At 41.7% G+C, this 26192-nt stretch overlaps 3 protein-coding genes across 3 annotated transcripts in view; 2 read left to right on the top strand and 1 right to left on the bottom strand.

Moving 5' to 3' along the window:
• Positions 1–290: 290 nt before the first annotated feature.
• On the top strand, positions 291–7720 carry thoc1 (THO complex 1). The gene is made up of 20 exons (XM_053497715.1): positions 291–374; positions 746–819; positions 1415–1475; positions 1582–1648; positions 2019–2137; positions 2213–2261; positions 2383–2478; positions 3322–3404; positions 3506–3573; positions 3687–3930; positions 4030–4130; positions 4229–4295; positions 4800–4850; positions 4978–5048; positions 5133–5228; positions 5389–5454; positions 5541–5624; positions 5751–5898; positions 5994–6075; positions 7249–7720. Exons 1-20 carry the CDS (start codon positions 327–329, stop codon positions 7524–7526), a joined length of 1953 nt encoding a protein of 650 aa, XP_053353690.1. The 5' UTR covers positions 291–326; the 3' UTR covers positions 7527–7720.
• usp14 (ubiquitin specific peptidase 14 (tRNA-guanine transglycosylase)) lies at positions 7700–15002 on the bottom strand. The gene is made up of 16 exons (XM_053497726.1): positions 14835–15002; positions 13376–13521; positions 13248–13280; positions 13057–13161; positions 12851–12954; positions 12690–12748; positions 12442–12572; positions 11863–11943; positions 11665–11750; positions 11434–11548; positions 11215–11280; positions 11035–11127; positions 10649–10777; positions 10491–10551; positions 10297–10404; positions 7700–9512 (listed from the first exon to the last, which is right to left on the bottom strand). Exons 1-16 carry the CDS (start codon positions 14848–14850, stop codon positions 9364–9366), a joined length of 1482 nt encoding a protein of 493 aa, XP_053353701.1. The 5' UTR covers positions 14851–15002; the 3' UTR covers positions 7700–9363.
• Positions 15003–22443: 7441 nt separating this feature from the next.
• Positions 22444–26192, top strand: part of rock1 (Rho-associated, coiled-coil containing protein kinase 1) — a 43851-nt gene continuing 40102 nt past the window's right edge. The window contains exon 1 of the mRNA XM_053492449.1: positions 22444–22784. Within this exon, the coding sequence (XP_053348424.1) occupies positions 22692–22784 (93 nt within the window). The 5' untranslated portion in view covers positions 22444–22691. The remainder of the gene's footprint in view (positions 22785–26192) is intronic.

The raw sequence follows: 26192 nt of genomic DNA, 5'->3' as shown, positions 1-26192 counted from the left end.
ATAACACTCAAAGCACCATTAAAATATAAATAAAATAAGACATTAAGAAAGCATGGATTTATGAATGTGAGATTATAATTTTCTGTCTATTCCACTCATCTAATCTACACATTTTAATGACTGGAAGTGTTTAGCGAAGTCACGCGGGGAGGTTCACGCGGGCGACGTTCACGCGGCTCCACATCAGCCTCTGCTGGACTCTCGGCGCCATTTTCTTTTCCACCGTCTATTTATACCCCGTGGCGAAAACGACCCGGAAGTGGAATGTACGCACCCGGATGTTAAACAGCGGGAGGCGCTTTGGCGGAGAGGGAGAGAAAAGAAAGATGGCGTCGGTTGTGTTTAATTTAATAGACGCGAGGGATAAATTTACGGTAACGGAGTCATTATTATTGTTTTAAGTGATTTCATTAAATATTGTGTTTGCTTCGAAAGTGTTGATGAGTTAAACAAACGGAAAAGAGTTAGCTTTACCTTATAGACAGTTAATGTTTATTAGGTTTGATTGAATCTTTCTAATCCTCATGCATTTAACATTTAGTAGAATTGTTTCTGTAGTTTTCACACACACACACACACACACACACACACACACACCTGTTATTAATATCTAATATGCACAATTTGAGCTGATTCAGTTATCTTGCAAATGTCTAGTCTGCTCTGATCAGGTAAATAACTAAATGAATAAATAAGTATATATTTCTTGTAATTGTCCTCTTTCTGTCTCTCTGTCTGTCTGCAGGAGTCCACGAGGAATGCTCTGGAGACGCGGAGCTGCAAGCCGCTCCTCAGTGTGTTTAACCATTTCCCTGGAAAGTACGTCATCATAAATGTCAAAACTTTACACCTTAAAAAACAACAACCTGCGGTTTGTTTAGGAACGAGAGAAATAAATAAATCTCTGTATACAAACTCCCCGCCTCATGAATTTGTTACCTTAAGAACTGAAAGTCCCGCGTACGTGTACGTTTGTTTTTATATCAGAATATTTTTGTGTGGCTGGAGCTGATTATCTGCATTTACATTATTTTCTTTGGGACAATGTGTTTCACAGTAGGACATTTCACCTTAAGAACTCACCTTGGGGACGGATTCCATTGACGCCAACATAATCTGTTCCAGCCACCTAAAATATTACAGATATTACTACAAAAAAAAAAAAAAAGTCACGGAAAAGCACCTAGCACTCCATAAACTCTTCGCTTGGCTTTCCATTGACACAAACTAGTGTTCACTAGTGATGTTCGGTTCGTTCATGTGTATGCCGATGCAAAATTCTTTCAAAATTTAATCTGAGGTGAAAATTCGTAAAGGTGGACATTTGTATGTTGAGGTTTCACAGTATTTTTTATGCTTTGGATATGAACTATGGATACATATTTCTTTATGTTTTTTCCCTGCCGCCCTGCAGTGAGGCGGAAAAGAAGAGCACCCTGGACCAGTCGCTGCGCTGCGTCCTGGAGGAACAAATCGTACGTTCCGTATAATGTCATTTGATTTATTTTTATCGATGCAGCAGGGCATGGGACGAAACCGTTATCTGGTTGAGTACTTTATCCACTTCTTCTTCTTCTTCAGGTGAAACATGCAGACGTGGACGATCACCTCGGTCTCATTTCCATCAGCATCAGCACCGTTACCGAGGGTAAGAAAGAACACCGAATTACTCTAGTCCTGGCCAGGAGGTGTCTGATTCATATAGAGACTGCGGATGCCATAAATCTAAACCTCACTAGCTGATCTTTCAGTAAGGAAGGAGTCTCGAGTTTTAGCCGTGACTAGAGCAGCTTCAGAAAAAACATACAATGTCTTAATGACTTGATTAAAGTTAAAGAGCAAGCCCGAGGTTTAACACGAGCATCACAGAGCGGTTAGAACAGACTGAAACTGAGGGGGTGTAAAGCAATAAAATGATTGTTTAAAAAGACTAGGGGTGTACAAACTTTTGCACACTATGTATAGAAATGGAGAAACAGCAAGTTTGTTATGATGACTTATCATATACGCATGTGTAGGGATCTGCTCGGCCAGCACTCCATTCCTGTTGCTCGGCGACGTTCTCGACTGCCTCCCTCTGGACCAGTGTGACCAGATCTTCTCGTTCGTCGAGGAGAATGTCTCCACGTGGAAATCCGTGAGTCTGTCCTCCCACTGATCCATGTGTGTGTAACGTGTGATATCTCATCCTTAACGTGTGCTTTGTGTGCAGAGCTCCTTCTACTCAGCCGGGAAGAACTACTTGTTGAGGATGTGTAACGGTAAGAGCTGAGCACAGAACAAACCGCTAGACTCTGACTCTGATGTGCCGTCTGATTGTCAGGGCTCTCGGTCTGAGCTCTCTCTCTTTCTCTGTGTGTGTGTTTGCGCGTGTGTGTACAGATCTCCTGCGCAGACTGTCCAAATCCCAGAACACGGTCTTCTGTGGGAGGATTCAGCTTTTCCTCGCTCGGCTCTTCCCCCTGTCTGAGAAATCAGGTAACGCCTCGGGTTCCAGCGCAGAGACGAAACGTACCGTCTTCTTTCCTTCTCACTTCGATGTTGCTGTGTTGTGCATAAGTATTCACCCACAATCTCGGACCAGGGTGTGGGACCCGATATAACACCAAACGGTTTGTTATTTTGAAAATACTTTATCAGTATCAGACCTGACCACTTTCTCATAGAAGCATCTGCGTTTTTTAAACACTTAATGCGAGGGGAGTCGGGTTAGTCAGAAGTAAAGTAAATGAGAAGTTGGAGATGGGAGTCATTGAGACAAAAAAATGTACGGAGCAAAGTCATTCACAGGAACAGTCCATCCCGGAGACAGATTGTTCAGAGTTCGGGGAAAATAGTTTCAGGGAGTGAAAGTTGCATGGGGAGTTTCCCAACCGAAAATGATAAAAAGATCAAATATCATAAAAATGCTCAATCTGGCAACAATGCCCACTTTGCCTTATGACGCCTTACAAGTTAAACTGTTTCTTTTCCAGAACCTTCTTGCTTTCAATTTTGATCTGTGTACAAGTTAATAGATATATGAGCTACAGAGTATTATTATCCAAAACAAACATTAATGCTTAATACATTTTTTTTTTTTTTAATTTAGTTAAAGTGTTAATGGCAGTCAATCGATTAATGATCAATTAATCTACACAGAGCTTCATCTGCCAACAAAAACGCTGCTGAGAACGTCTCGCTCCTCTTCAACCTTCTCCTTCCAGACTGGCTTGGCTTTTTCCATTTCTCCTGGCATTAGCACCAGTGTTAGCATAGAAACAGAAATAAATCTCCTACTGCTTTTATTTACACTTTGCACCTGGCTCTTCATGTCTTCAGGTCTGAATCTTCAGAGTCAGTTTAACCTGGAGAACATCACCGTGTTTAACAAGAATGAACAGGAGAGTACGCTCGGACAGCAGGTACACGCTCGATTTTTAAAACCGTGCAGCTTTAGTGTTCTACTTTGAAAGTTCTAGATGAGGAGGATAGAGATTGAGAGCTTCTGTTGATCTTCTCCCAGAGCTCAGAAGTTAAAGAGGATGGCATGGAGGAAGGAGAGATGGGAGACGAAGAGACGCCTGCTCCGTGGTGAGAAATCATGACAGCATCTCAACAGTATGGTGTCCACCTCGTCCTAGAGTTCATCCTGACTAAATCGTGTGTGTGTGTGTGTGTGTGTGTGTGTGTGTGTTTGTATTTAGTGCCATTCCTATAGACTACAACCTGTACAGGAAGTTCTGGACGCTGCAGGACTACTTCAGGAACCCGGTGCAGTGCTACGACAAGTTTTCCTGGATCACCTTCATTAAGTACTCGGACGAGACGCTGGCGGTGTTCAAGAGCTTTAAACTGGACGACACCCAGGCCTCCAGGAGGAAGCGGGAGGAGATGCACACAGCCGGAGGGGAGCACGTTTATTTCGCAAAGTTCCTTACCAGCGAGAAGGTGTGTGTGGTTTTATACAGAGTGGGGATTATTAACAGGTAGTAACGATGATTAAGTGTGTGTGTGTGTGTGTGTGTGTGTGTGTGTGTGTGTGCGCAGCTAATGGACCTGCAGCTCAGTGACAGTAACTTCAGACGTCACATCCTGCTGCAGTACCTCATCCTCTTCCAGTACCTCAAGGGTCAGGTTAAGTTCAAGAGGTGAGAAGAGGAGAGTGCGCTAACGGGCGCCACGCTCACTGACCCAGAGTGTTCGGGCTAAACTTGGCTAATACACACTCTCTCCCTCTGTCTCTCAGCTCTAACTGTGTCCTCAATGATGACCAGACGTCCTGGATGGAGGAGACGACCAAACTTGTGTATCAGGTGAGAGTCCTACAGTCACCACTGTAACAGTTCATTACCCACTGTAGGGACCACCTTCCCACCCCTTCCTCCCTCACTCCCACTCTCCCTTCCAGTTTCTCTTTTTGCTCCATCTCACTCTCGTCCTCTTCCTCACTCTCTCCCTATCTGACGCTCTTTCTCTCCCTGTTCCTGTCTCTCTTTTTATGTCTCTCACCTTTTTACCTTCCTGTGTCCCATTTTCCTGTCTCTCTATTCTCCATTCTCTCTGTCTCCCCCTTTTTGTCAGTCTCTCTCCCAGATCCTGTCTGTCTCTATTTTTCTTATTGTCTCTCTTTCCCTCTTTCAAATCATCTTTCTCCCCCTGTTCCTGCCAGTTTCTTCATTTCTCTCTCCCCTTCTCTCTTTTAGTTTAACTGATTTTTAGGCCCCCCCCCACCCCCACCCCCCCCGTGTTATAGTTGGTGTCACAGCTCCAGGTCCTGGTACTCGGTCCTAACGTGTTTTATTTGTCGTGTTGCTCAGCTGCTCAGAGAAACCCCACCCCATGGTGAGAAGTTCGCTACCATGGTGGAGGTAAGATCTCACGCCGCTCACACTCTGTAATATACACACACACTCTCACACTCTGTAATATACACACACACTCTCACACTCTCCGGAGTTGAGCACTGACTGAACGTTGTAACGAATCGACCTGCAGCACATCCTGAACACTGAGGAGAACTGGAACGCCTGGAAGAACGAGGGATGTCCGAGCTTCGTCAAAGAAAGGTATCAGAAAGGAGGGAGATGATGTTAGGTGCTGTTCATGATCAGGATGCATGTGTGTAGGTAACGCATCTTCGTCTCTCTCAGACCCACAGAGACCAAACCTCAGCGGCCCAGCAGGAAGCGAGCGGCGCCCGAGGACTTTCTGGGTAAAGGGCCAGAGCGCAAAATCTTCATGGGAAAGTAAGAATAACGCTTCTGATCCATCCCGCTGGTCTTTTCTTTATTTAGAGATTTAACCTTTCTCTTTAATCTTTTCTGAGATAATAAACACTTCCTGGTTGTGCTCAGGTTTTTTAATTAAAAGCTTGTTGTTTTTACCTACCTGTTCTTTCCGTCTCAGTGATGAGCTCACACGACTGTGGAACCTCAACCCTGACAACATGGAGGCCTGCAAGTCCGATAGCAGGTGAGTCTGTGTGTTCATGCTTAGTGTCCAGTAACTGCCTATAATCTGCTGCTCATAAATACATTTGTGTGTGTGTGTGACTGAAGGGAGTTCATGCCGTCGCTGGAGGATTTCTTTGAGGAGGCCATCGAACAGGCCGACCCGGCCAACATGGTGGAGGATCAGTACAAGTACACACACTCGTTCATCTCTCTTTCCTTCCCCCTACCTGCCTTTGCCCTGTCTATTTTTAGATCAGGTGAGTTTCTCACAGAAGGTGATGTCATCATTCTGTTAACATACTCCTGTGTGTTCAGGGTGGTGAGGAACTCGAATTATGGATGGCGAGCTCTCCGCCTCCTCTCCCGCCGAAGTCCGCACTTCTTCCAGCCGACCAACCAGCAGTTTAAGAGTCTGGAGGAATATCTGGAGAACATGGTCATCAAACTGGCCAAGGAGCTGCCCGTCTGTGTCTCTCACTCAAACACACGCAATTTAATCTACTCTTTATGTTTTTCCTTTTCTCAGTTTCTGTATTTTGTTGTTTTTAATAATAACAGAAGGACATACCGTCTGAGGAGATAAAGACAGGAGAGGACGAGGATGAGAATGGAGATAATCTGCTTAAAGAGAGCAATGACAGTAAGCATACACACACACACAGTTTAAGCTTCACCTAGCCCTTACGGAAATCTAAATAAATATTAGTTGTGTGACGAAGGAAAACGCATCCACTCATCCCACTGAAAACATCTCCTGCCCCGCCCTCTTTATTCTTGGATGGGCGTGGTCTTGTCCCTGATGGCCCTGCCCACTTCTCCACAGCACAGTTGTACAGAATACAACTGGTGGTGTCTCAAGCACTATGACATGTGTGATCATAGTGTGTGATTAAGGATTTTTTCCCCACCTTTTTGGGGTTTTAACATGCTTAGAAACGCATGAAAGTCATCAGGCACCTGAGAGTCTGGGCCACGGGCATGAGATTTTGCTGACTTGCACACTTACACACGAAACCTGGTCCACATTTAGAGCTTACTGTGCCGGATAACTTTTGAAGTCAGGAAAGACGAGGTCATAACAAAGTCAGTTTGCAATGGATTTTAATATACACTTGCTACAGTTCAAACTGGTCAGCCGTGACAACGTCAGAAAATTGACGTCAACCCCCCAGCATCCGGGTTTTTTGGCGGTCTAGACATAAAATTTTCTATAATAAGAATGAAATGATGTCATAATGGTATTGGTATTTTTCCTTTTAAATCCGTGTGCCCAGGTGGCGATGCCGTAGGGTGCTTGGGCCCGCTCATTGCTGCTTGAAACTATATTATTTTTTTAAATAAAATTCTATATTAGTTGTGGATACATCTTTTTTTTACTATTCTTTATAAAATGTAAAAATAGACATTTATGAAAGTGTTTTGTCAAATTTGTGATATTTATTAATTTATTTTTACTGTTTAATTCTGGCTTAAAAATTCTAATTCAGAAATTCTGAAATAAATATTGCTTTTTGGTCAAAATAAAATGAAAAAAGTAATTGCTTGTAAATATTTATAAAACATTGTTTAAAATAAACAGGCGATTTTTGACCAAACTTATTTTCTTAAAAACCTTTTTTTATTAACAAATTATTTAAATTAGTTTATATATATATATATATATATATATATATATATATATATATATATATATATATATATATATATATTTTTTTTACTATTTTATCTTTTCCCAGGCAAAGTTATGTGTAATTTTTTTTCTGCCTATTTAAATGTATAACACTGACTCTGCCGTTTTCTTTTTCTGCGTCAGGTCCGAGCATTCAGAGCAAACAGGTGACGAACAGTCAGATGGACGAAATCGCCAAGAAGCTCGGGGCGCAGTGGAAGACGCTCGCCCCTCACCTGGACGTGAAGGAGGCCGAGATTCGCGAAATCGAAGCGGACAGCGACGACGTGGAACTGCAGGCCAAGATGATGCTGGTGTCGTGGCAGGACCGTGAAGATACACAGGCCACCATGGAGAGCCTGGTCAGCGCCCTTAACACCGCCGGCTTCGCAAGCATCGCGCAGGCCTTTAGTGAAACTTGAGCGTTTATCGTAGCAGAGTGTGTTCTCAAGGGGTGGGGGGTGATTAGTCCTGGATCAGAGGCGACTGCGCTGCTCACTGATGATGAAGGACTGCAGTCGAAGTCATCCTGTACAACCCCGTTGTTTTAAAGTCTGTACATATGTGGTGTATTTGCAAATAAACATCAGTCGTGTTGCATTCGCACGGTTCAATACCATCGGCGTCACTTTATTGTGTTCAGGTCATACAGAGATGATGGGTTATTAATTTTTTTTTATCATGAAAAAAGCCAGCAGTCAATAATTTAAACAGAGATGTGTTAAAATCAAGCACAAAGTAATAGCACACCCTGTACTCTTAAATCAGTCTGGGATGCTTGAGTTTGTCTCGTACGGGATTCCCTGAAATGTAGTCCAAGAGCACGGTTACTTTTGGTTGAAATGATTCTTTAAGGCGTACAAACGAATGATCTGGAGATCATGAGCAAGGAATCCATTCAGGCTGAAGTACGTGTGTGTGTGAGAAGCATGTTTGTTTTTGTTTATTTTTTCTGGCAGTTGGTAAAAATCCAGAAACCTCAAAGTGTTTCCAAAAACTCCATACATTTTAACAATTATAGCAAAAGTAATGGCACCCTCTACATGGAGGACAGGTTAGTCGAAATCTGAGATTTAGTAAATGGAACTCCCCGAGTTTAGAACGTAGAAAATACTTGCGTGAAAAAAAGCAATCTTTTAAAGCCGGCCGAAACCTTTTTATTTATTTTTTTGTCAGATGAAATTGTTTGCACTTTTCATGTCTATGAAAGAGCTGCTAAATAATCTGAAAAATTTGCTGTTACAATCGCAGAGAAAAAAAAAACTGTGGTGATTTATAACCAGTCCCCACTTAGCAACTTATGTCCGCGATTTTGGACAAATTTGAGTACATCTGGAAAAACAAGTCTGCGTCTTTTTTTATTTATATGAAAATGTAAACCGTACTATATATTTTTAAGAGTGATCACCTCATACCTGCTCCAGAGTACACCTGGGCTATGAGATGGATGTGTTTAATCCTGTGCAAATACCCGGACATGACGTCACCTTACCTGTCGGGTAGAATAACGTTTCAGTCAGAAGGCATCTCTACAGATTGTAATTATATATTTTTAAAGCAGCATTTTTTTATGCGTTCTTAATCCTGTCACGTGAGCTAGCATGGAATGTGACGTTTGTGCCACTAGCGTTTGTAAAATTGTATCCGATTTCCATGGCGTGACACACTGCGACAATGAGTTGAATAGGATTGTTTAAAGGTTTGACAGAATGCAAATCTAGACGAATACTTTAATTACAAACTGATTAATGTGGCACAAATATAACTCCGTAGCTAGTTTTACTTTGGTGAGCTAGCAAACACACGGCATTCGACCAGAGTCGAGTTTCATCTGTGGTTTGCTAGCTTGTCACTTGCGCTAGGTACGTTTTGCCACCATTCAATCCATTTTTCACTCTATTTGATGACTGTTTTATTCACATCTTTTTTTATATATAAAATAAAACATGCGTATAAAACATAACCTTTTCCCTTTTTTAATCTCAACTCTTCTTTCCATAAGACCAGAATTCCGCTTAAATCCGAATAAGATGGACACGTTGAAAAAACAAACAAACAAAAAATCCAAAATCAATAACACGTATACGCATGACGGCTGCCCCGGTAGTTGGAGGCGGAGCCTGCACAGAGACCACGCTGACGTAAATGTGAGGTGGGGTTTGAAAGACACCAGGGTTTATTGCACATCTTGCGCAGACAGTGCTGAGACGGCGGTAAAGAACGCGTGATCTTCTATACGCGTGCGTGTGTGTACGCGAGTTATTGTTTCTGTTCTTCCATGACTTCAAGACGTCGCGGCCCGTAAACCAGCACGTAGGCGATGTGCCAGTCTCCTCCCCCCGACAGCTTCAGGATGTCCTCTGGCGTGACCAGGCTCACCTTATCATCATCAAACTTCACCCACTCGTCTGCAGGAACATGCAAAGGTACAGATTAAGAGTGGTGAGTTTAGTGGGCGTGGCCTGTTCTTTCATTCTCTCTATGAAACTGAATAACTCGAAATACTTAAAAATTAAGTTTATTTTATAATAAGCCTCAATTTTTTGTTCTACTAGACAGAAAAAAATTACTACTGATGCGTCACAAATATGCATGAAATTGGGGGTGAATCGTGTCAAATTTTCAGAACTGCAGTCAGGTTGGTGGGGTGGACAATTTGGGCGAAAACTGTGTTCTAGTTAATTGTGAGAACATTTAGAGTGGAAACTATGTTCTGGTTGGTTGAAAGGACATTTTGGGCAGGGACTGTGGTCTAATTGAGCCCAGGTAGTGAGGACATTTTTGGGCGGGAACTATAGTCTAATTGGTTGTAAGGACATTTTGGGCGGGAACTACCATCTTATTGGTTGGGAGAACATGTTTGGTGGGATCTGCGTTCTAGTTGATTGTGAGGACATTTTGGGCGGGAACTGTGGTCTGTTGGGAGGAAATTTTTAGTGGAAACTGCAGTCGTGTTTTTTCTACCCAAATACACTCTGCAAAGGGTCTTATTTTGAACGAGAAATGTGATCTGATTGGTTACTGAGGCATTTTTGGGAGGGGTAACTGCGGTCTGGTTGGCTGGGAGGACATTTTGGGGAGGAACTGCAGTCTGGGTTACAAGGAACTGTCTGTGGTAAGTTAAAAGCCACTAAAAGCATTTGTATTTTTATTTCTGTAGAGATGTATTAACAGTGTAAACACCCTCCTCACCTTCTTTTCTCTTGACCCAGCCGACGTAATGACCAGAGGAACTGGAGCGTCCCTGGTGCGTCAGGACAGCCTGCAGGTCGTAATAACCACTATTGTTGGAGCCCAGATCTGCGCAGCAATTGCAATTAATCTCGGTTATCTCAACATTTAGCATGTTCTCAGAAACTCTCAAAGAAAAGTGCACGTATACACACCGTCAGGAAACGAGAAGGGCTCGCGTTTCACTTCTCTTGGAGCCTCGAGCTTCTTATTGGTCTGTCAAGCAGAAATGAGCGACCGTGTCAGTTAACTGGTGTGACATCATTAACACAAGTGTTTGGTGAGGTTTAAGTGTGTGCGTGAGAAATCTTACTTTCTGCTGCTGCTGCTCTAGCTTCCTGTCCTCCATGTCCTTGAACTTGGACCTGATGGACACCATTTTTTCCTGCAGCTCAGGAGTGCACAGCTCGTAAACGTCTAGCATGAGGGGGAATTTCACGTCCTACACACACACACACACACACACACACACACACACACACACACACACACTCCACTGAAAGTACTGAGGGTGGTGCCAGACCTCATCAAACATCCCCTGTAGGTCTAAACCCAACACAGGAGGTTCCACACAACACAAACACACCCAGGGGTTTTACTAGTTCATAGAAAAAACAGAAACAGGTTGGACTACCCCACCGCGCCTGGATGTTTGGTCAGCCTACCTGAGGTTATGTACCGTACACAAATGAGGATTACCTTGAGGACTTTGGCGTTAACAGATTCCTTCTCCTTGTAGAAAAAGCGCACCATCTGAACCGTGAGGTACGCTGGGAGGCGACTGATTTTAGACTGAAATAGACAAATATTTATTGCAAGATGCCCTGCACAAACAAATAAACAAACAAACAAACCAAGTCGCGTTATGTCGTGTCGTACCGTTTTCGTATAGAGTGCGTCTCTCCCTAGTGACGGAGAATGTTTCGTCAGCTCCTCTTGTAGTCTCTGGTTTAAAACAGGAAACAAAGACATGAAGACTTGGACAAACCCCCCTAAGACCCTGTTCATGAGCCGTTACCACGGAAACAACAACCCGCATTACTGTCCGAGCTGCTGTTACAGGAAACTAATCAACCACAATCCCCTTATCTCACTTACCAATCGGATGCCGGTTGCCAGATATTTGACCTCCTGGTTGATGAAGCAGCTAAGCTGCAGCTGGCTCTCGGTCCCTTTAACGGGTTCCTCATCCTCCGACTCGGTGCACTTCATTCTGCGCGAGGAGGAGTTAAAGAGCCAAACACGCGTGCACCCTGTGTAGAGTATGTGAAACAGATAACTGAACCTCACCACCGCTGCCGATCTCAATTAAAGACCGTAAAAGGATACGTAGTGTTAAACTCCACGCCGAAAAACTGGTCGATGAAGTTCTTCTTTTTGGGGGATGCTGCGGCTCCTCCGATGCCGTCACCTGTCTGAACACCAGGAACATCGATTTATTTATTAATTTACTTATTTTAAGCCCGTTACTTTTTCAGTCTAACTTCATGTGTAAAATCACTTCGGTGTGTGAATGATGTGTCCCACCTCCATGGGGGTTTCGGTCTCTTCAGGTTCTAATTTCTGCTGGAGGACTCGCATCATCTGGACCCAGCACTCGTTGGCATCCTGAATACGCGCACACACAGATATGCTGAGGGTTATTCAGGACACCGGCGCAGGAATTATGGTGTGAAAGGTAGGTTTAAATTTGGGGTGTAAGTATCAGGGTCTAAAGGATAGGTATGATGGTGTCGGGAATGTAGGTTTAACATCTAAAGATAAGTGTGTTACATATGTAGGGCTCAGGGAGGGAGTAAACATTAAGGTGTGGAGATTAAAGTATAGGCAATAGGCTTCGAGATGTAAAAGGGAAGGGACCAGAATCTAAGGATAGGGGTGTAACAGGTGGGAATTAGGACATAGGGGTTAGGGTGGAGGGATTACCGTTAGGGATTAGGAACGTAAAAGGTAGGGATCATAGAGAATGGATCACGGCGTAAGGAGTAGGGGTCATGCAGTAAGGGGTCAGGGATCATGGAGCAGGGCGTAAAGTGTCAGGGATCACCGAGCAGGGATAAGGGGTAAGGGGTCAGGGCATAAGGGGTCAGGGCGTAGTGTACTCACCTGCTGCAGGTACTGTCCCTGCTCTCCTTTCTCGGCAAACTGGGGGAAGGCCATGTGCAGGAACTGCAGCAGGATGATGGGAGGAATACTGGAGGAAGTTTTATCCATGGACTCGTACAGGTCACGCAGAGCTACACACACACACAAAAAGGATGCTCCATCAGGTCACCACTCTTCTTGACCAATCAGTGATCAGCACTGCATGTGGCTCCACCCACATTTCCCACCATGATGAACACCACACTGACCTGCTGTGATGTACTCAGACGGGGCGTTTGCTCCAGAGGATCTCAACGCACCAGAATACCTGCAGACACACACAGGTAAATAAGCATCTCAGGATCCTCCACACACACACACACACACACACTACAGTATCAGGGTTGTGTAGGCGTTCTTCAGCACACACTTTTTGAGAGAAGCTCTGAGTTCAGGCACTGAGCGGAGACACTGCACCGTGGCGTTCATGTAGCACGTGTTCCCCAAATTCGTCAGTCCACATGGTAACTCCATCTACACACACAATAGTGGTATATTATAGAGTACGTTGGGAAATATCTGAAAGAACAATAATAGATGAATAATATAATTACAAATAAAGATAAAGTGTCTCACGGCTGAAGCGAGTTGCTCCTCTGTCATGTCCTCTACGAACATCGGACGAACAGATGGTTCCTCGGGCAGCGCTTCCGCTGAACCCATCATCAGGAACGTCATTCCCTACACACACACACACAGAGTTGAGTTCGTTTTTCACTGTGAGTCTCTGAACTCTCTCCTCAGAGGTGTGCTGCAGCCGTACTCACATTTTTTATCTTGATGTTCCCCCACTCCTCATCCTGGGACAGAGAGAGAGAAAGAGGTGTTAAAACAGCAGTGTGACAGCTTCATGAAGGTGTTAGAGAGAGAGTGTTTGAGTCTGTTTGGGCAGTACCTTCAGCGTTCCACCCTTGATCATGACCTTCTGCCGATCAGGCTGAACTCCAGTCAGAGCGAACAGCTGGGCTTTAAACACCATCGGCGGCTCCTCGGTGTTCAGCTCCACCGCCTCAAACTTCTCCTTACCCCACTTCACATTCACTGTATACACACACACACAGAGCTGGTGCTTAAACTTCATTAAACATAAACAATCTAAACACAAACACAGGAAAAGATGACAAAAGAGGAAAAACTAATAAATATCTAAAACAATATATAGACAGAACAAAATACCAAAAAGATGCATATAAACAAAGAATGAATAAGAAACAGACAACAAGAAAGAATAGACAGGTGAAAAAGAAAAATAACAGGATAGAAAGGGGAACAAAGACAGATAGAAAGACAGACAACAAAGGGGAAAAAACTAGTGGAGAGATGAGAAAGAAAGGTAGCGTAGAATTAGCAAAGGATAGAAAGATTACATGGAAAGAATCAAGAGATTGACTGAATAGACAGATAGATTAGACGGTAAGAAACGATACAGATTAGACAGAAAGAAAAACAGTGTAGACCAAAAGAAAGAAGGTACAGAGGTACAGATTAGACAGAAAGGAGGCACCTATAGAGGACAAAGAGAGAGAGAGACCTGATGAGACACAGATGTGAAACAGAGGGATGTAAAGAAAGAACACAAATGTAGATTTGATCCTGAACTCAACTGGTCTCTCTCTCTCTCTCACACACACACACACACACCAATTGATTCAATTAATATTCTCTACAGTGTCAGATTTCCATCTGATGCTAATGTAGCACAGCTAGCTAACTCTCAAACACTGCACTGTGTGTGTTACATAAAACACACTCTCACTCATTGTATTTACACTTTCTCTCTCTCCTCTGTGTGTATGTGTGTGTGTAAACCCGAGGCTAAGGGGGAAGCTAACAGGCTAGTTCAGTTAGCTCGGCGTGAACCCAAACCGCTCGGGTTACTTTATTAAACACACTGTTAATAGACTTATCACCATCAACACCTCAGGATGAACACAAACCAACCGTGTAGGATTAACAAACAAAGTACATCTGTACAGCTTTCTAACTACAGTTAGCTTAGCACAGCTAGCTAGCATCCTGAGTCATGCACGAGCTCGGGGGCGCGCGCTCCTGCAGCAGCGGGTGACTTCCGCGTCTCGGTGTGTGTGTGAGAGAGAGAGAGAAGTGTGTGTGTGTGTGTGTGTGTGTGTGTGTGAGCTTTGTACACACCGTGAGAAACACTATAACACACAGTTAAACCTGTAACATCAAACACTTCTCACAGAGCTAGGCTAAAAGACAGTTAGAGCGGTTAGCTCTAATGCTAACTTCCGGTCTCTCTCTCTCTCACACACACACACACACACACACACAGAGAGAGAGAGAAAGTCCCCTCGGTTCTGCATTAGTGTGTATAAACCCAAACCCGCGTGTACCGGTGTAGAGCGGCATGGCGCGTGCCCGTGTCCGCGTGAGCAGAGACCCAGATAATTCCCGGAGTGAAGCAGCGCGCGCTCGGACCGTTAAGCACCGACTCTCATTCAAACATCAGAGCGGAATGACGCTGCATCTGCACGCGCTGCCGAGCGCATCGAGCCGAGCGGGGATCGACTACACAGCCTGAGCACACACTCTCTCTCTCTCTCTCTCCTACACACGATCACCCAGCGACTAGTGATGTCTGATCCAGGATTACCTCAGGGTTAGGGTGGGCTCAATGGAAACGCGTTAAAGTTAATTAAAGTTATCAATAAACCAGTTCTACATCCATTTTAACTTATATTATTATATTATATATGATTATCACATATTATAGTATCTCATATTACCTAGAATATATCTAAAAGTCTTACAAAACAGGAAGGAAAATGAAATAATTCAATTAATCGGCATAAAAGAGCATAAACATCATATAGATCAAGATGAATTCATGAGGCAGAACGAAATTATTCTCGTATTCTCTCATTCAAGATTCAGAAGTGCTTTATTGGCATGACAAATATTTACATTCGTATCGCCAAAGCTTAAAACCAAGTCACAAGTTAAGTGAAGTCGGCTTTTAATATCATTTTAACCATATACAGTTCAGTACACAGTGAAATTAAACAGCGTTCCTCCAAGACCGAGGTGCTACATACAAACCAAACAACATAAACAAACACTAACTTACCACAGTAGCTAACTAAGACACTTAATTTACACCATAAATTACCAACTATTAACCTAAAAATTTACTGTTCTAACTACTATACAAAAGAAAACAAAAAGAGCAGAAACACAACACGTCACAATGTAATATACAGTAATAGGGAGTTGAGGTAGTGCAAGTAAATGACATGATGGATTAAAAAACGGTAAACGTTTTTTGTAAGTAGCAGCAAAAACACGAAAGAGATCTTGTGCAAATAGCAGCTAACAATATAAATATTGTGCCAAAATATTGTGTGTGGTGTGTTTGTGTGTATCAGTCCAGTCCTTTCTTGTTAAGGAGAAGGATATCGTGTGGGAAGAAGCTGTTACACAGTCTGGATGTGAGTGCCCGAATGCTTTGGTACATTTTTCCAGATGGCAGGAGGGTGAAGAGTGAGTGAGAGGGGTGTATCTAATCAGCCACAATGCTCAATCCTCAGCCTTCTTAGAAAGAAAAGACATTGTTGGGCTTTCTTGTGCAAGAAACGGGTGTTGAGGGACCTAGTGAGGTTCTTCTCTAGGTGGACACCCAGGAATTTGGTGCTGTTGACAATCTCCACAGAGGAGCTGTTGATGTTCAGCAAAGAATGGTGTTTGATCTGTGTGTCGCTACACAGTCGTGAGTCAGCAATGTAAACAACAGGGGACTGAGCACACACCCCTGGGGGCCGCAGTACTCAGTGTGGTGGTGCTGGAGGTGCTGTCCCCGATCTGCACTGACTGAGGCCTTCCGTTCAGAAAGTCCAGAATCCAGTTACAGGGGAAGGTGTTCAGGCCTAACTGGGTCAGCTTTTTGGTCAGGTGTTGGGGAATGATTAATAAGTATTAAATGTTGAGCTGAAATCTATGAAATGCATTTAAATATAAATGTCCTGTGAGAAATGTTGTGGAGATAATTTAGGACGATACGCAAACTGCAGTGGGTCCAGTGAGGGGACAGCAGGGTCTTGATGTGTCTCATGACAAGCCGCTCGAACAGGTCAGTAGTCATTGAGACAGAACACAGAAGACTTTCTTGGCTCGGGGAAAATGGTGGTGATCTTAAAGCACTTGGGAATAATGGTGCTGCTCAGAAGATGTTGAAGATGTCATTGAGAACATCTACCAGCTGTTCAGCACATTCTCAGCACTCTGCAATGGATGTTGTCTGGTCCAGCAGCTTTATGTGGGTTGAATCTGTGTAGCGTTCCCTTCACATTAGCTGTGTTAAGACAGTTAAAGACAAAAATTAAGTGACTTGTGAACATTACTAAAAAAGAAAACATATACAGTATATGTATATCACAAAAATGAGTACACCCTAAGTGAACATGTCAAAATTGTGTCCACTCACTTTATCCTGTATTCAGGGTCACGGGGGGCCTGGAGCCTATCTCAGAAGAGTTAGGGCACAAGGGGGGTACACCCTGGACATGGTGCCATTCCATCCATCGCTGGGCACACATACACACAGACAATTTGGGAATGCCAATTAGTCTAATTTGCATGTCTTTGGACCGTGGGAGTGAACCAGAATACCTGGAGGAAACCCACCAAGCACATGAGGAACAAGCAAACTCCATGTACACAGAGATGGGAATCGAACCTGGCCGGAAATCGAACCCAGATCCAGGAGGTGAAAGGCAACAGTGCTAACCACTACACCATCGTGCCGCCAAAACTGTGTCCAAAGTGTCAATGTTTTGTTTGACCATTGTTATCTAGCACAGCCTTAATCCTCCTGGGCCTGGAGTTGTTGCTGGGATCCTCTTCCACTTCTCCATAATGATATCATGGAGCTGCTGGATGTTAGACACACGGTGTTTCACCACCTTCCGCTTGAGGACGCCTACAAGGTGCTCAATAGGGTTTAGGTCTGGAGACATACTCTGCCACTGACAAACACATGAACATGGTCATGTGACTTTGCATGGTTAAACATTTACAGCTGATATCACTAAGGGTGTACTCACTTTTGTTGCCAACTATTTTGACAATAATGGCTGTATGTTGATTTATTTCTACAGTAAGTGTACACTGTTATACAAGCTGCACACGGACTACTCCAAAATATATCCAAGTTTCATTTCCATAGTATTGTCCTTTGAGAAGATATAATAAAATGTTTGCCTAAATTAGAGGGGTGTACTCATTTTGTGAGTGGCTGTATATATATATATATATATATATATATATATATATATATTTAATAATAATAAAACTCACTACGCATCACTTAGTGGCAGCACTAAGGAAGAAAGCATAAACAAACAAAAAAAAAGATAGACAGATAGATAGATAGGTTGAACACAAAGAAAGGAAAATAAATTAAACTGAAAGAAAAAAAGGACAGGTGGAAAGTCGAAAATGGAAAAAGGACAGGTTGCATATTTCCTTTCAATTATTTAAAGATTCTCTTACATCTTACCAGTCTGCTGCTAAGTCTGCAAAAGCTGTATATTTTTCTTATATAATTGGAACTAATCACTCTAAACCTAAGGTTTTGTTTTCAATTATTCAGTCTGTTGTAAATCCTTTTGTTAACACTTTGCCGGTCGCTTCTGATGCTGTCTGTGAAGGCTTCTTGAGATTCTTCAGTGATAAAATTACTACCCTAAGACTTGGCATTTGCCCCACCTTAACATTAAATGACTCACCTACCATGCCTTCTGTCTTTACTTTTTGGGAGGTTTTTGAACCTATCAATGTCCAGTTTTTGAAGCAGGTGATTGACAAGCTTAAACCCTCTTCTTGCTCAAATGATATCATCCATCCAAGATTCCTAAGTTTAATTCTGGATTCGATTGGGCCAGGCTTGGTATCTTTCATTGATAAGTGTCTCCAAACGGGCTGTGTTCCGGCCAATCTTAAGGTGGCTACTGTCACTCCTTTGCTCAAGAAGCCTTCATTGGATTCCTCTGTCCTAAAGAATTTTCGGCCAATTTCTGTCTTACCTTTCGTTTCTAAGGTTTTGGAGAAAATTGTGCTGGACCAACTTCAATGGTTTGTGACTAATATGGGTATTCACGAGGTTTTTCAATCTGGTTTTAGGTCTGCTCACAGCACAGAGTCCGCCCTTTTGAGTGTGTTAAATGATATTTATGTCTCAGGAGATTCTGTGATTCTTCTTCTCCTGGATCTATCGGCGGCCTTTGATACTGTCGATCACTCTATACTACTATCTAGATTAGAGTCTTGGGTGGGTCTAAAAGCGAATGTTCTGAAATGGTTTCAGTCATATTTGTCTGACAGAAAGTTCTTACTAAAGATGGGTAATTTCACTTCTTCCCTGGCACCTCTGACCTGTGGCCTTCCACAAGGCTCTATTTTAGCTCCATCTCTGTTCTCTCTCTATATGCTACCTCTGGGTTCTATTTTACGGAAACATGGTGTATCTTTTCATTTCTATGCAGATGATAATCAAATTTATCTTCCCATCAAAAGAAACAACGCTACTGCTACCACTAATCTTTCGCAGTGTCTAGAGGAGGTTAAATCATGGCTAGCTTAAAACTTTCTCTTTCTAAAAGACAGAGGTAATTGTTTTTGGTCCTAATGAGAACTCTCAGCATTTTAGCCCTGATCTGGACAGTTTATCTGTCTTCAGGTCATCGCAGGTGCGTAACCTTGGTGTTCTCATTGACCAGCATTTAAAATTTGATAAACATATCGCCTCCGTTATTGGATCCAGCTTCTATCAGCTTCGACTACTCGCTAAAGTAAAACACTTTCTCACCCCCAAAACTCTAGAAACAGCGGTTCATGCATTCGTTACGTCTCGTCTAGATTACTGCAATTCATTATACTGCAGTATTTCCAAATCTCAAATTGCTCGCCTACAGCTTGTACAAAATGCAGCAGCAAGATTTCTTCATAAATGTCATAAACATGAACACATCACTCCGATTCTGAAAGATCTGCACTGGTTTCAAGTCTCTCAGAGAATTAATTTTAAAATTCTCCTCTTTGTGTATAAATCTCTACATAACCTAGCACCAGTTTACCTCTCTGAACTTCTTCATCTTTACTCTCCTTCTAGAACACTAAGATCTTGTGATCAGGCTCTATTAGTAGTCCCACATGTGAGGCTCAAGCGTAGAGGGGCACGGGTATTTGCGGTATCAGGGCCTCAACTTTGGAATACTTTGCCTTTAGAGATTAGAATGGCACCTTCTCTGTCTTCTTTTAAGTCCTTGCTCAAAACCTATTTTTTTTCTGTAGTGTATTAATTTTGTTATATAGTTGTGTTAACAGGTTGTGTTACTTTTATGTTTATTGTTTTTGGGGTATGTTTTACGATCATGCTTTCTGTGAAGCACTTTGGTCAGCCTGGAGGCTGTTGTAAATGTGCTATACAAATAAATTGAACTTGAACTTCAAAGACAAACAGAAAAAATTATTAAGATAGATTAGACAGAAAGAATGGATAGGCAGAAAGAAAAGAATATATATATATATGTTTAACTGACAAAATAAATAAATAAATAAAGAAACAATAAGCAGAGAAATTAGACAAAAAATGATAGACAGTTTAATCAGAAACAGAAAAGAGATAGATTAGACAGAAGGTAATAATAGATTAGACTGAAAGAACAAAAGGATTGGCAGATAGATTAGACAATGATAAAAGAGTGGACAGCTGTAACAAAAAGAAAAGAGATAGATTAGATGTAAAGAAAGAAGAAAGAAATCATAGTAACAGATTAGACAAAAAGAAAGTAATGATCAACAGATAGATTAAACACAAAGAAAGAAATAAAGAAATAAAGAAAGAAAAAAAACATTTTGTTTACTTTAATATATTAAATTAAGCCCTAAAGTAAACAAACAATCCTTGAACTCCATTTTTGGTATTCATGATTCATTTTTTATTTCCACTCCAGTTAAGGAAGCAGGAGATTCTCTGATTCAGACCCTCAGCTGTAGTTATTTGTAGTGGAAGTGTTATTAGGCCACCAGAGACAAACAGGCAGAGAGGCAGGCAGACAGATAGACAAGTGGACAGAGGAGTAGACAGACCGAAAGAAGGGCATATATGGAGAAAGACAGCCTAACAGAGAGACAGACAGATATAGAGGCAAATTTTAATACAATTACATTTGATAGAATGTTGGAATGTAGACAAAAGGACAGACAGGCAGAAAGGCAGACAGAAGAGTACCAAGACAGCCAAATAGAAGGTAAACAGACAGACAGACAGGGTAGACAGATATAGGGAGAAAAAAAATTTACGGATAGGTAGACAGATGTAAGACAGACAGGTAGAAAGTTAGGCAGAAGTGTAGACAGCCAGATGCCCCCCCCTCTGTAGAAAGACAGAAGGAATATAAAACAATATATATAAAATAAAATAATCAGGAGGTTTGTTGCCTTGTCCCTAAAACACATTCATACATCAAAGCCATGTTTAATTTAAATATTTCATGAGGTCTGGACTGAGACCCGACAGTTTAACTGAGGTATTTCGTCACTGAGGTATTTCAGTTGGATGAGGAGCGCGCTCAGTGACGTGTGCAGGTCACCGCCGAACCAATCCGCGCATGCGCTCTGTACACCAACGGTCTGCCAAACCGACGCCTAGTTCCTGTTTAATTTGTAATTAACATTTACGTCACTAGGGGGCGGAAATGAGGCGTATGCAAGAATGAAGTACAAAAACTTTTTTTTTCTCTTTCCCTTATTTAAATACAATATTATGTACTAAAACAGACAGATTTCTTAGAAAAGTTCATTCTTTTATAATTTCTGATTTTTTTGCCTAACTTTATGAAACATATTTTATGTTTTTGTAGTGTGATATTAAAAAAGTATAACATAAAATATATAACAAATGAATTTCAAATTATTTTTATTTTTTACATTTCCATGCATTGTTAATTTGTTGTTATTATTAATTGCAGTAGTAGTAGTAGTAGTAGTAGTATATAGCTTTAAATAGTATAAGATATTATTAAATTCTGTTCCTGACATTCTGAAATTTAAAAATTTAAAACTTTTGAAGACAATAAAAATAAAATACTACCACTACCACTACTGTAATAATAATAATAATAAACGTAAATGATTGTTATTTTTTAAGTTCGTTAAGTCCGTGACTTATTATTATTATTATTATTATCCTTACTATTACTAATAGCAGTATTATCAGCTCGAGAACCCCTTCCCTGACGCATGTGCAGTACGCATCTGCATGTTCTCATCGGCGAAGCTCCTTTTTTATTTTATATATATATTTTAAAAAAAGATTTTCAATCTTTGCGCATGCGCATTCTGCTGCGTCCCCCGTGGCTGGATCGCCGCCGCCGCTGCCGCGCATGCGCGGTGCGCAGCGAGCCTGCGAGCGGTTTGAACAGGAAGGCGGACATGTTGCTCTCGCGCTCCGGGAGAATCTCTCGTCTCTGAAACAAACAGCGTCGATCAAAGTCTGAGTTTATATATCAGCGCGAGCGCGGATCAGCGGACCACTGCACCCCTCGGGGACACCCAGCACCGGGGACACACCCACGGGGGACACTTTGTTCTTTAAAAAAAAAAAACAACAACACGGGATCGGTGATATTTTTAAACTGTTTGAATTTGTAAAGGCGAAGTTTTTTTTTTTTCTTTTTCCGCCGCTTGTGTGCAGCTGTCAGAGTGACCAGGCCTGGGATCAGCACGAGTTTAAAACTCTACACGGGATTCTTATTATACTCACCTCTCCGCCATCTGTCTCTCTGTGTGTGTGTGTGTGTGAGAGAGATTTTAAAGAATTATAAGTAGAGAGTTGTAGTCCAGGGCGCTGATCTGAGCCTGGAGCGAGGCTGGAACTTTTCTCCTCCTGTTTATTTGTTTATTAGTTAGTTTGTTTTCTTCTCCCGCCTGTCACAGACTCTACCCCGGGAGTTTAAAGCGGTGTGTGTTTGCTGAAGATGCGGGTTTGTGCCGTGTTCGTGTCGGTTCCACGCAGCGCTGAGACTGAGACGCCGGAGAGACAGGACACTCCGCTCCTCTGATCTCACCCTGGAGGAAGTGAGCTAGCGCCGACCGCCGCGCTAGCAGGCTAAACTCATTAGCAACGGATTAAATCACCCGCTGTCTGTCATTCCAATCTGTCTCTGGACTCGACTTTACCTAGAGGGACAAACATGTCTGCCGGGGAGAAACTATCGGCGCGGTTCGACAAGATCGACGCCATGCTGAGGGACCCCAAGTCCGAGATCAACACCGACTGTCTGCTGGTGAGTTAGCACGCGCGCGTAGCCCTTTAAGTCTGTTAGCATCGGGACACTCTGTAACGGTGAGGGGGGGTGAGCTTTATAACCGCTCTGTACACCTTCATAGTGCTTCAATAAGCTTTTAAACTACTTTATACAGACAACCAAGCTTTATAACCGCTCTGTACACCTTCATAGTGCTTCAATAAGCTTTTAAACTACTTTATACAGACAGACCAAGCTTTATAACCGCTCTGTACACCTTCATAGTGCTTCAATAAGCTTTTAAACTACTTTATACAGACAGACCAAGCTTTATAACCGCTCTGTACACCTTCATAGTGCTTCAATAAGCTTTTAAACTACTTTATACAGACAGACCAAGCTTTATAACCGCTCTGTACACCTTCATAGTGCTTCAATAAGCTTTTAAACTACTTTATACAGACAACCAAGCTTTATAACCGCTCTGTACACCTTCATAGTGCTTCAATAAGCTTTTAAACTACTTTATACAGACAACCAAGCTTTATAACTGCTCTGTACACCTTCATAGTGCTTCAATAAGCTTTTAAACTACATTATACAGACAGCCAAGCTTTATAACCGCTCTGTACACCTTCATAGTGCTTCAATAAGCTTTTAAACTACTTTACACAGACAGCCAAGCTTTATAACCGCTCTGTACACCTTCATAGTGCTTCAATAAGCTTTTAAACTACTTTATAGTAGCCAAGCTTTATAACCGCTCTGTACACCTTCATAGTGCTTCAATAAGCTTTTAAACTACTTTATACAGACAACCAAGCTTTATAACCGCTCTGTACACCTTCATAGTGCTTCAATAAGCTTTTAAACTACTTTATACAGACAGACCAAGCTTTATAACCGCTCTGTACACCTTCATAGTGCTTCAATAAGCTTTTAAACTACTTTATACAGACAGACCAAGCTTTATAACCGCTCTGTACACCTTCATAGTGCTTCAATAAGCTTTTAAACTACTTTATACAGACAGACCAAGCTTTGTAACCGCTCTGTACACCTTCATAGTGCTTCAATAAGCTTTTAAACTACTTTACACAGACCAAGCTTTATAACTGCTCTGTACACCTTCACAGTGCTTCAATAAGCTTTTAAACTACTTTATACAGACAGCCAAGCTTTATAACCGCTCTGTACACCTTCATAGTGCTTCAATAAGCTTTTAAACTACTTTATACAGACAACCAAGCTTTATAACCGCTCTGTACACCTTCATAGTGCTTCAAAAAGCCTTTAAACTACTTTATAGACAGACCAAGCTTTATAACCGCTCTGTACACCTTCATAGTGCTTGAATAAGCTTTTAAACTACTTTATACAGACAACCAAGCTTTATAACCGCTCTGTACACCTTCATAGTGCTTCAATAAGCTTTTAAACTACTTTATACAGACAGACCAAGCTTTATAACCGCTCTGTACACCTTCATAGTGCTTCAATAAGCTTTGAAACTACTTTATACAGACAACCAAGCTTTATAACCGCTCTGTACACCTTCATAGTGCTTCAATAAGCTTTTAAACTACTTTATACAGACAACCAAGCTTTATAACCGCTCTGTACACCTTCATAGTGCTTCAATAAGCTTTTAAACTACTTTATACAGACAACCAAGCTTTATAACCGCTCTGTACACCTTCATAGTGCTTCAATAAGCTTTTAAACTACTTTATACAGACAACCAAGCTTTATAACTGCTCTGTACACCTTCATAGTGCTTCAATAAGCTTTTAAACTACATTATACAGACAGCCAAGCTTTATAACCGCTCTGTACACCTTCATAGTGCTTCAAAAAGCCTTTAAACTACTTTATACAGACAGCCAAGCTTTATAACCGCTCTGTACACCTTCATAGTGCTTCAATAAGCTTTTAAACTACTTTATACAGACAGACCAAGCTTTGTAACCGCTCTGTACACCTTCATAGTGCTTCAATAAGCTTTTAAACTACTTTACACAGACCAAGCTTTATAACTGCTCTGTACACCTTCACAGTGCTTCAATAAGCTTTTAAACTACTTTATACAGACAACCAAGCTTTATAACCGCTCTGTACACCTTCATAGTGCTTCAAAAAGCCTTTAAACTACTTTATAGACAGACCAAGCTTTATAACCGCTCTGTACACCTTCATAGTGCTTGAATAAGCTTTTAAACTACTTTATACAGACAACCAAGCTTTATAACCGCTCTGTACACCTTCATAGTGCTTCAATAAGCTTTTAAACTACTTTATACAGACAACCAAGCTTTATAACCGCTCTGTACACCTTCATAGTGCTTCAAAAAGCCTTTAAACTACTTTATACAGACAGACCAAGCTTTATAACCGCTCTGTACACATTCATAGTGCTTGAATAAGCTTTTAAACTACTTTATACAGACAGACCAAGCTTTATAACCGCTCTGTACACCTTCATAGTGCTTCAATAAGCTTTTAAACTACTTTATACAGACCAAGCTTTATAACCGCTCTGTACACCTTCATAGTGCTTCAATAAGCTTTTAAACTACTTTATACAGACCAAGCTTTATAACCGCTCTGTACACCTTCATAGTGCTTCAATAAGCTTTTAAACTACTTTATACAGACAGCCAAGCTTTATAACTGCTCTGTACACTTTCACAGTGCTTCAATAAGCTTTTAAACTACTTTATACAGACAGACCAAGCTTTATAACCGCTCTGTACACCTTCATAGTGCTTCAATAAGCTTTTAAACTACTTTATACAGACAGCCAAGCTTTATAACCGCTCTGTACACCTTCATAGTGCTTCAATAAGCTTTTAAACTACTTTATACAGACAGACCAAGCTTTATAACTGCTCTGTACACCTTCACAGTGCTTCAATAAGCTTTTAAACTACTTTATACAGACAGACCAAGCTTTATAACCGCTCTGTACACCTTCATAGTGCTTCAATAAGCTTTTAAACTACTTTATACAGACAGCCAAGCTTTATAACCGCTCTGTACACCTTCACAGTGCTTCAATAAGCTTTTAAACTAATTTATACAGACAGACCAAGCTTTATAACCGCTCTGTACACCTTCATAGTGCTTCAATAAGCTTTTAAACTACTTTATACAGACAGCCAAGCTTTATAACTGCTCTGTACACCTTCACAGTGCTTCAATAAGCTTTTAAACTACTTTATACAGACAGACCAAGCTTTATAACCGCTCTGTACACCTTCATAGTGCTTCAATAAGCTTTTAAACTACTTTACACAGACCAAGCTTTATAACCGCTCTGTACACCTTCATAGTGCTTCAATAAGCTTTTAAACTACTTTATCCAGACAGCCAAGCTTTATAACCGCTCTGTACACCTTCATAGTGCTTCAATAAGCTTTTAAACTACTTTACACAGACCAAGCTTTG

Source organism: Clarias gariepinus, chromosome 1 (genome assembly GCF_024256425.1).
Source record: "Clarias gariepinus isolate MV-2021 ecotype Netherlands chromosome 1, CGAR_prim_01v2, whole genome shotgun sequence".
In the NCBI taxonomy this organism is placed as follows: domain Eukaryota; kingdom Metazoa; phylum Chordata; class Actinopteri; order Siluriformes; family Clariidae; genus Clarias; species Clarias gariepinus.
The sequence above is the reverse complement of the archived record's forward strand: the minus strand, read 5'-3'. Positions and strand labels throughout refer to the sequence as shown.

Excerpts from the sequence above, each read along its gene's own strand:
- usp14 (XM_053497726.1), bottom strand. Across the intron at positions 11,944-12,441 it reads AGGGACAGTACCTGCAGCAG|GATGCCAACGAGTGCTGGGT; the intron begins GTGAGTACACTA and ends GCGCGTATTCAG. Across the intron at positions 9,513-10,296 it reads CTGGGTCAAGAGAAAAGAAG|ACGAGTGGGTGAAGTTTGAT; the intron begins GTGAGGAGGGTG and ends ATGTTCCTGCAG.
- thoc1 (XM_053497715.1), top strand. The coding sequence starts at position 327 with ATGGCGTCGGTTGTGTTTAATTTAATAGACGCGAGGGATAAATTTACG. Across the intron at positions 1,649-2,018 it reads CATCAGCACCGTTACCGAGG|GGATCTGCTCGGCCAGCACT; the intron begins GTAAGAAAGAAC and ends ACGCATGTGTAG. Across the intron at positions 5,899-5,993 it reads AACTGGCCAAGGAGCTGCCC|AAGGACATACCGTCTGAGGA; the intron begins GTCTGTGTCTCT and ends TAATAATAACAG.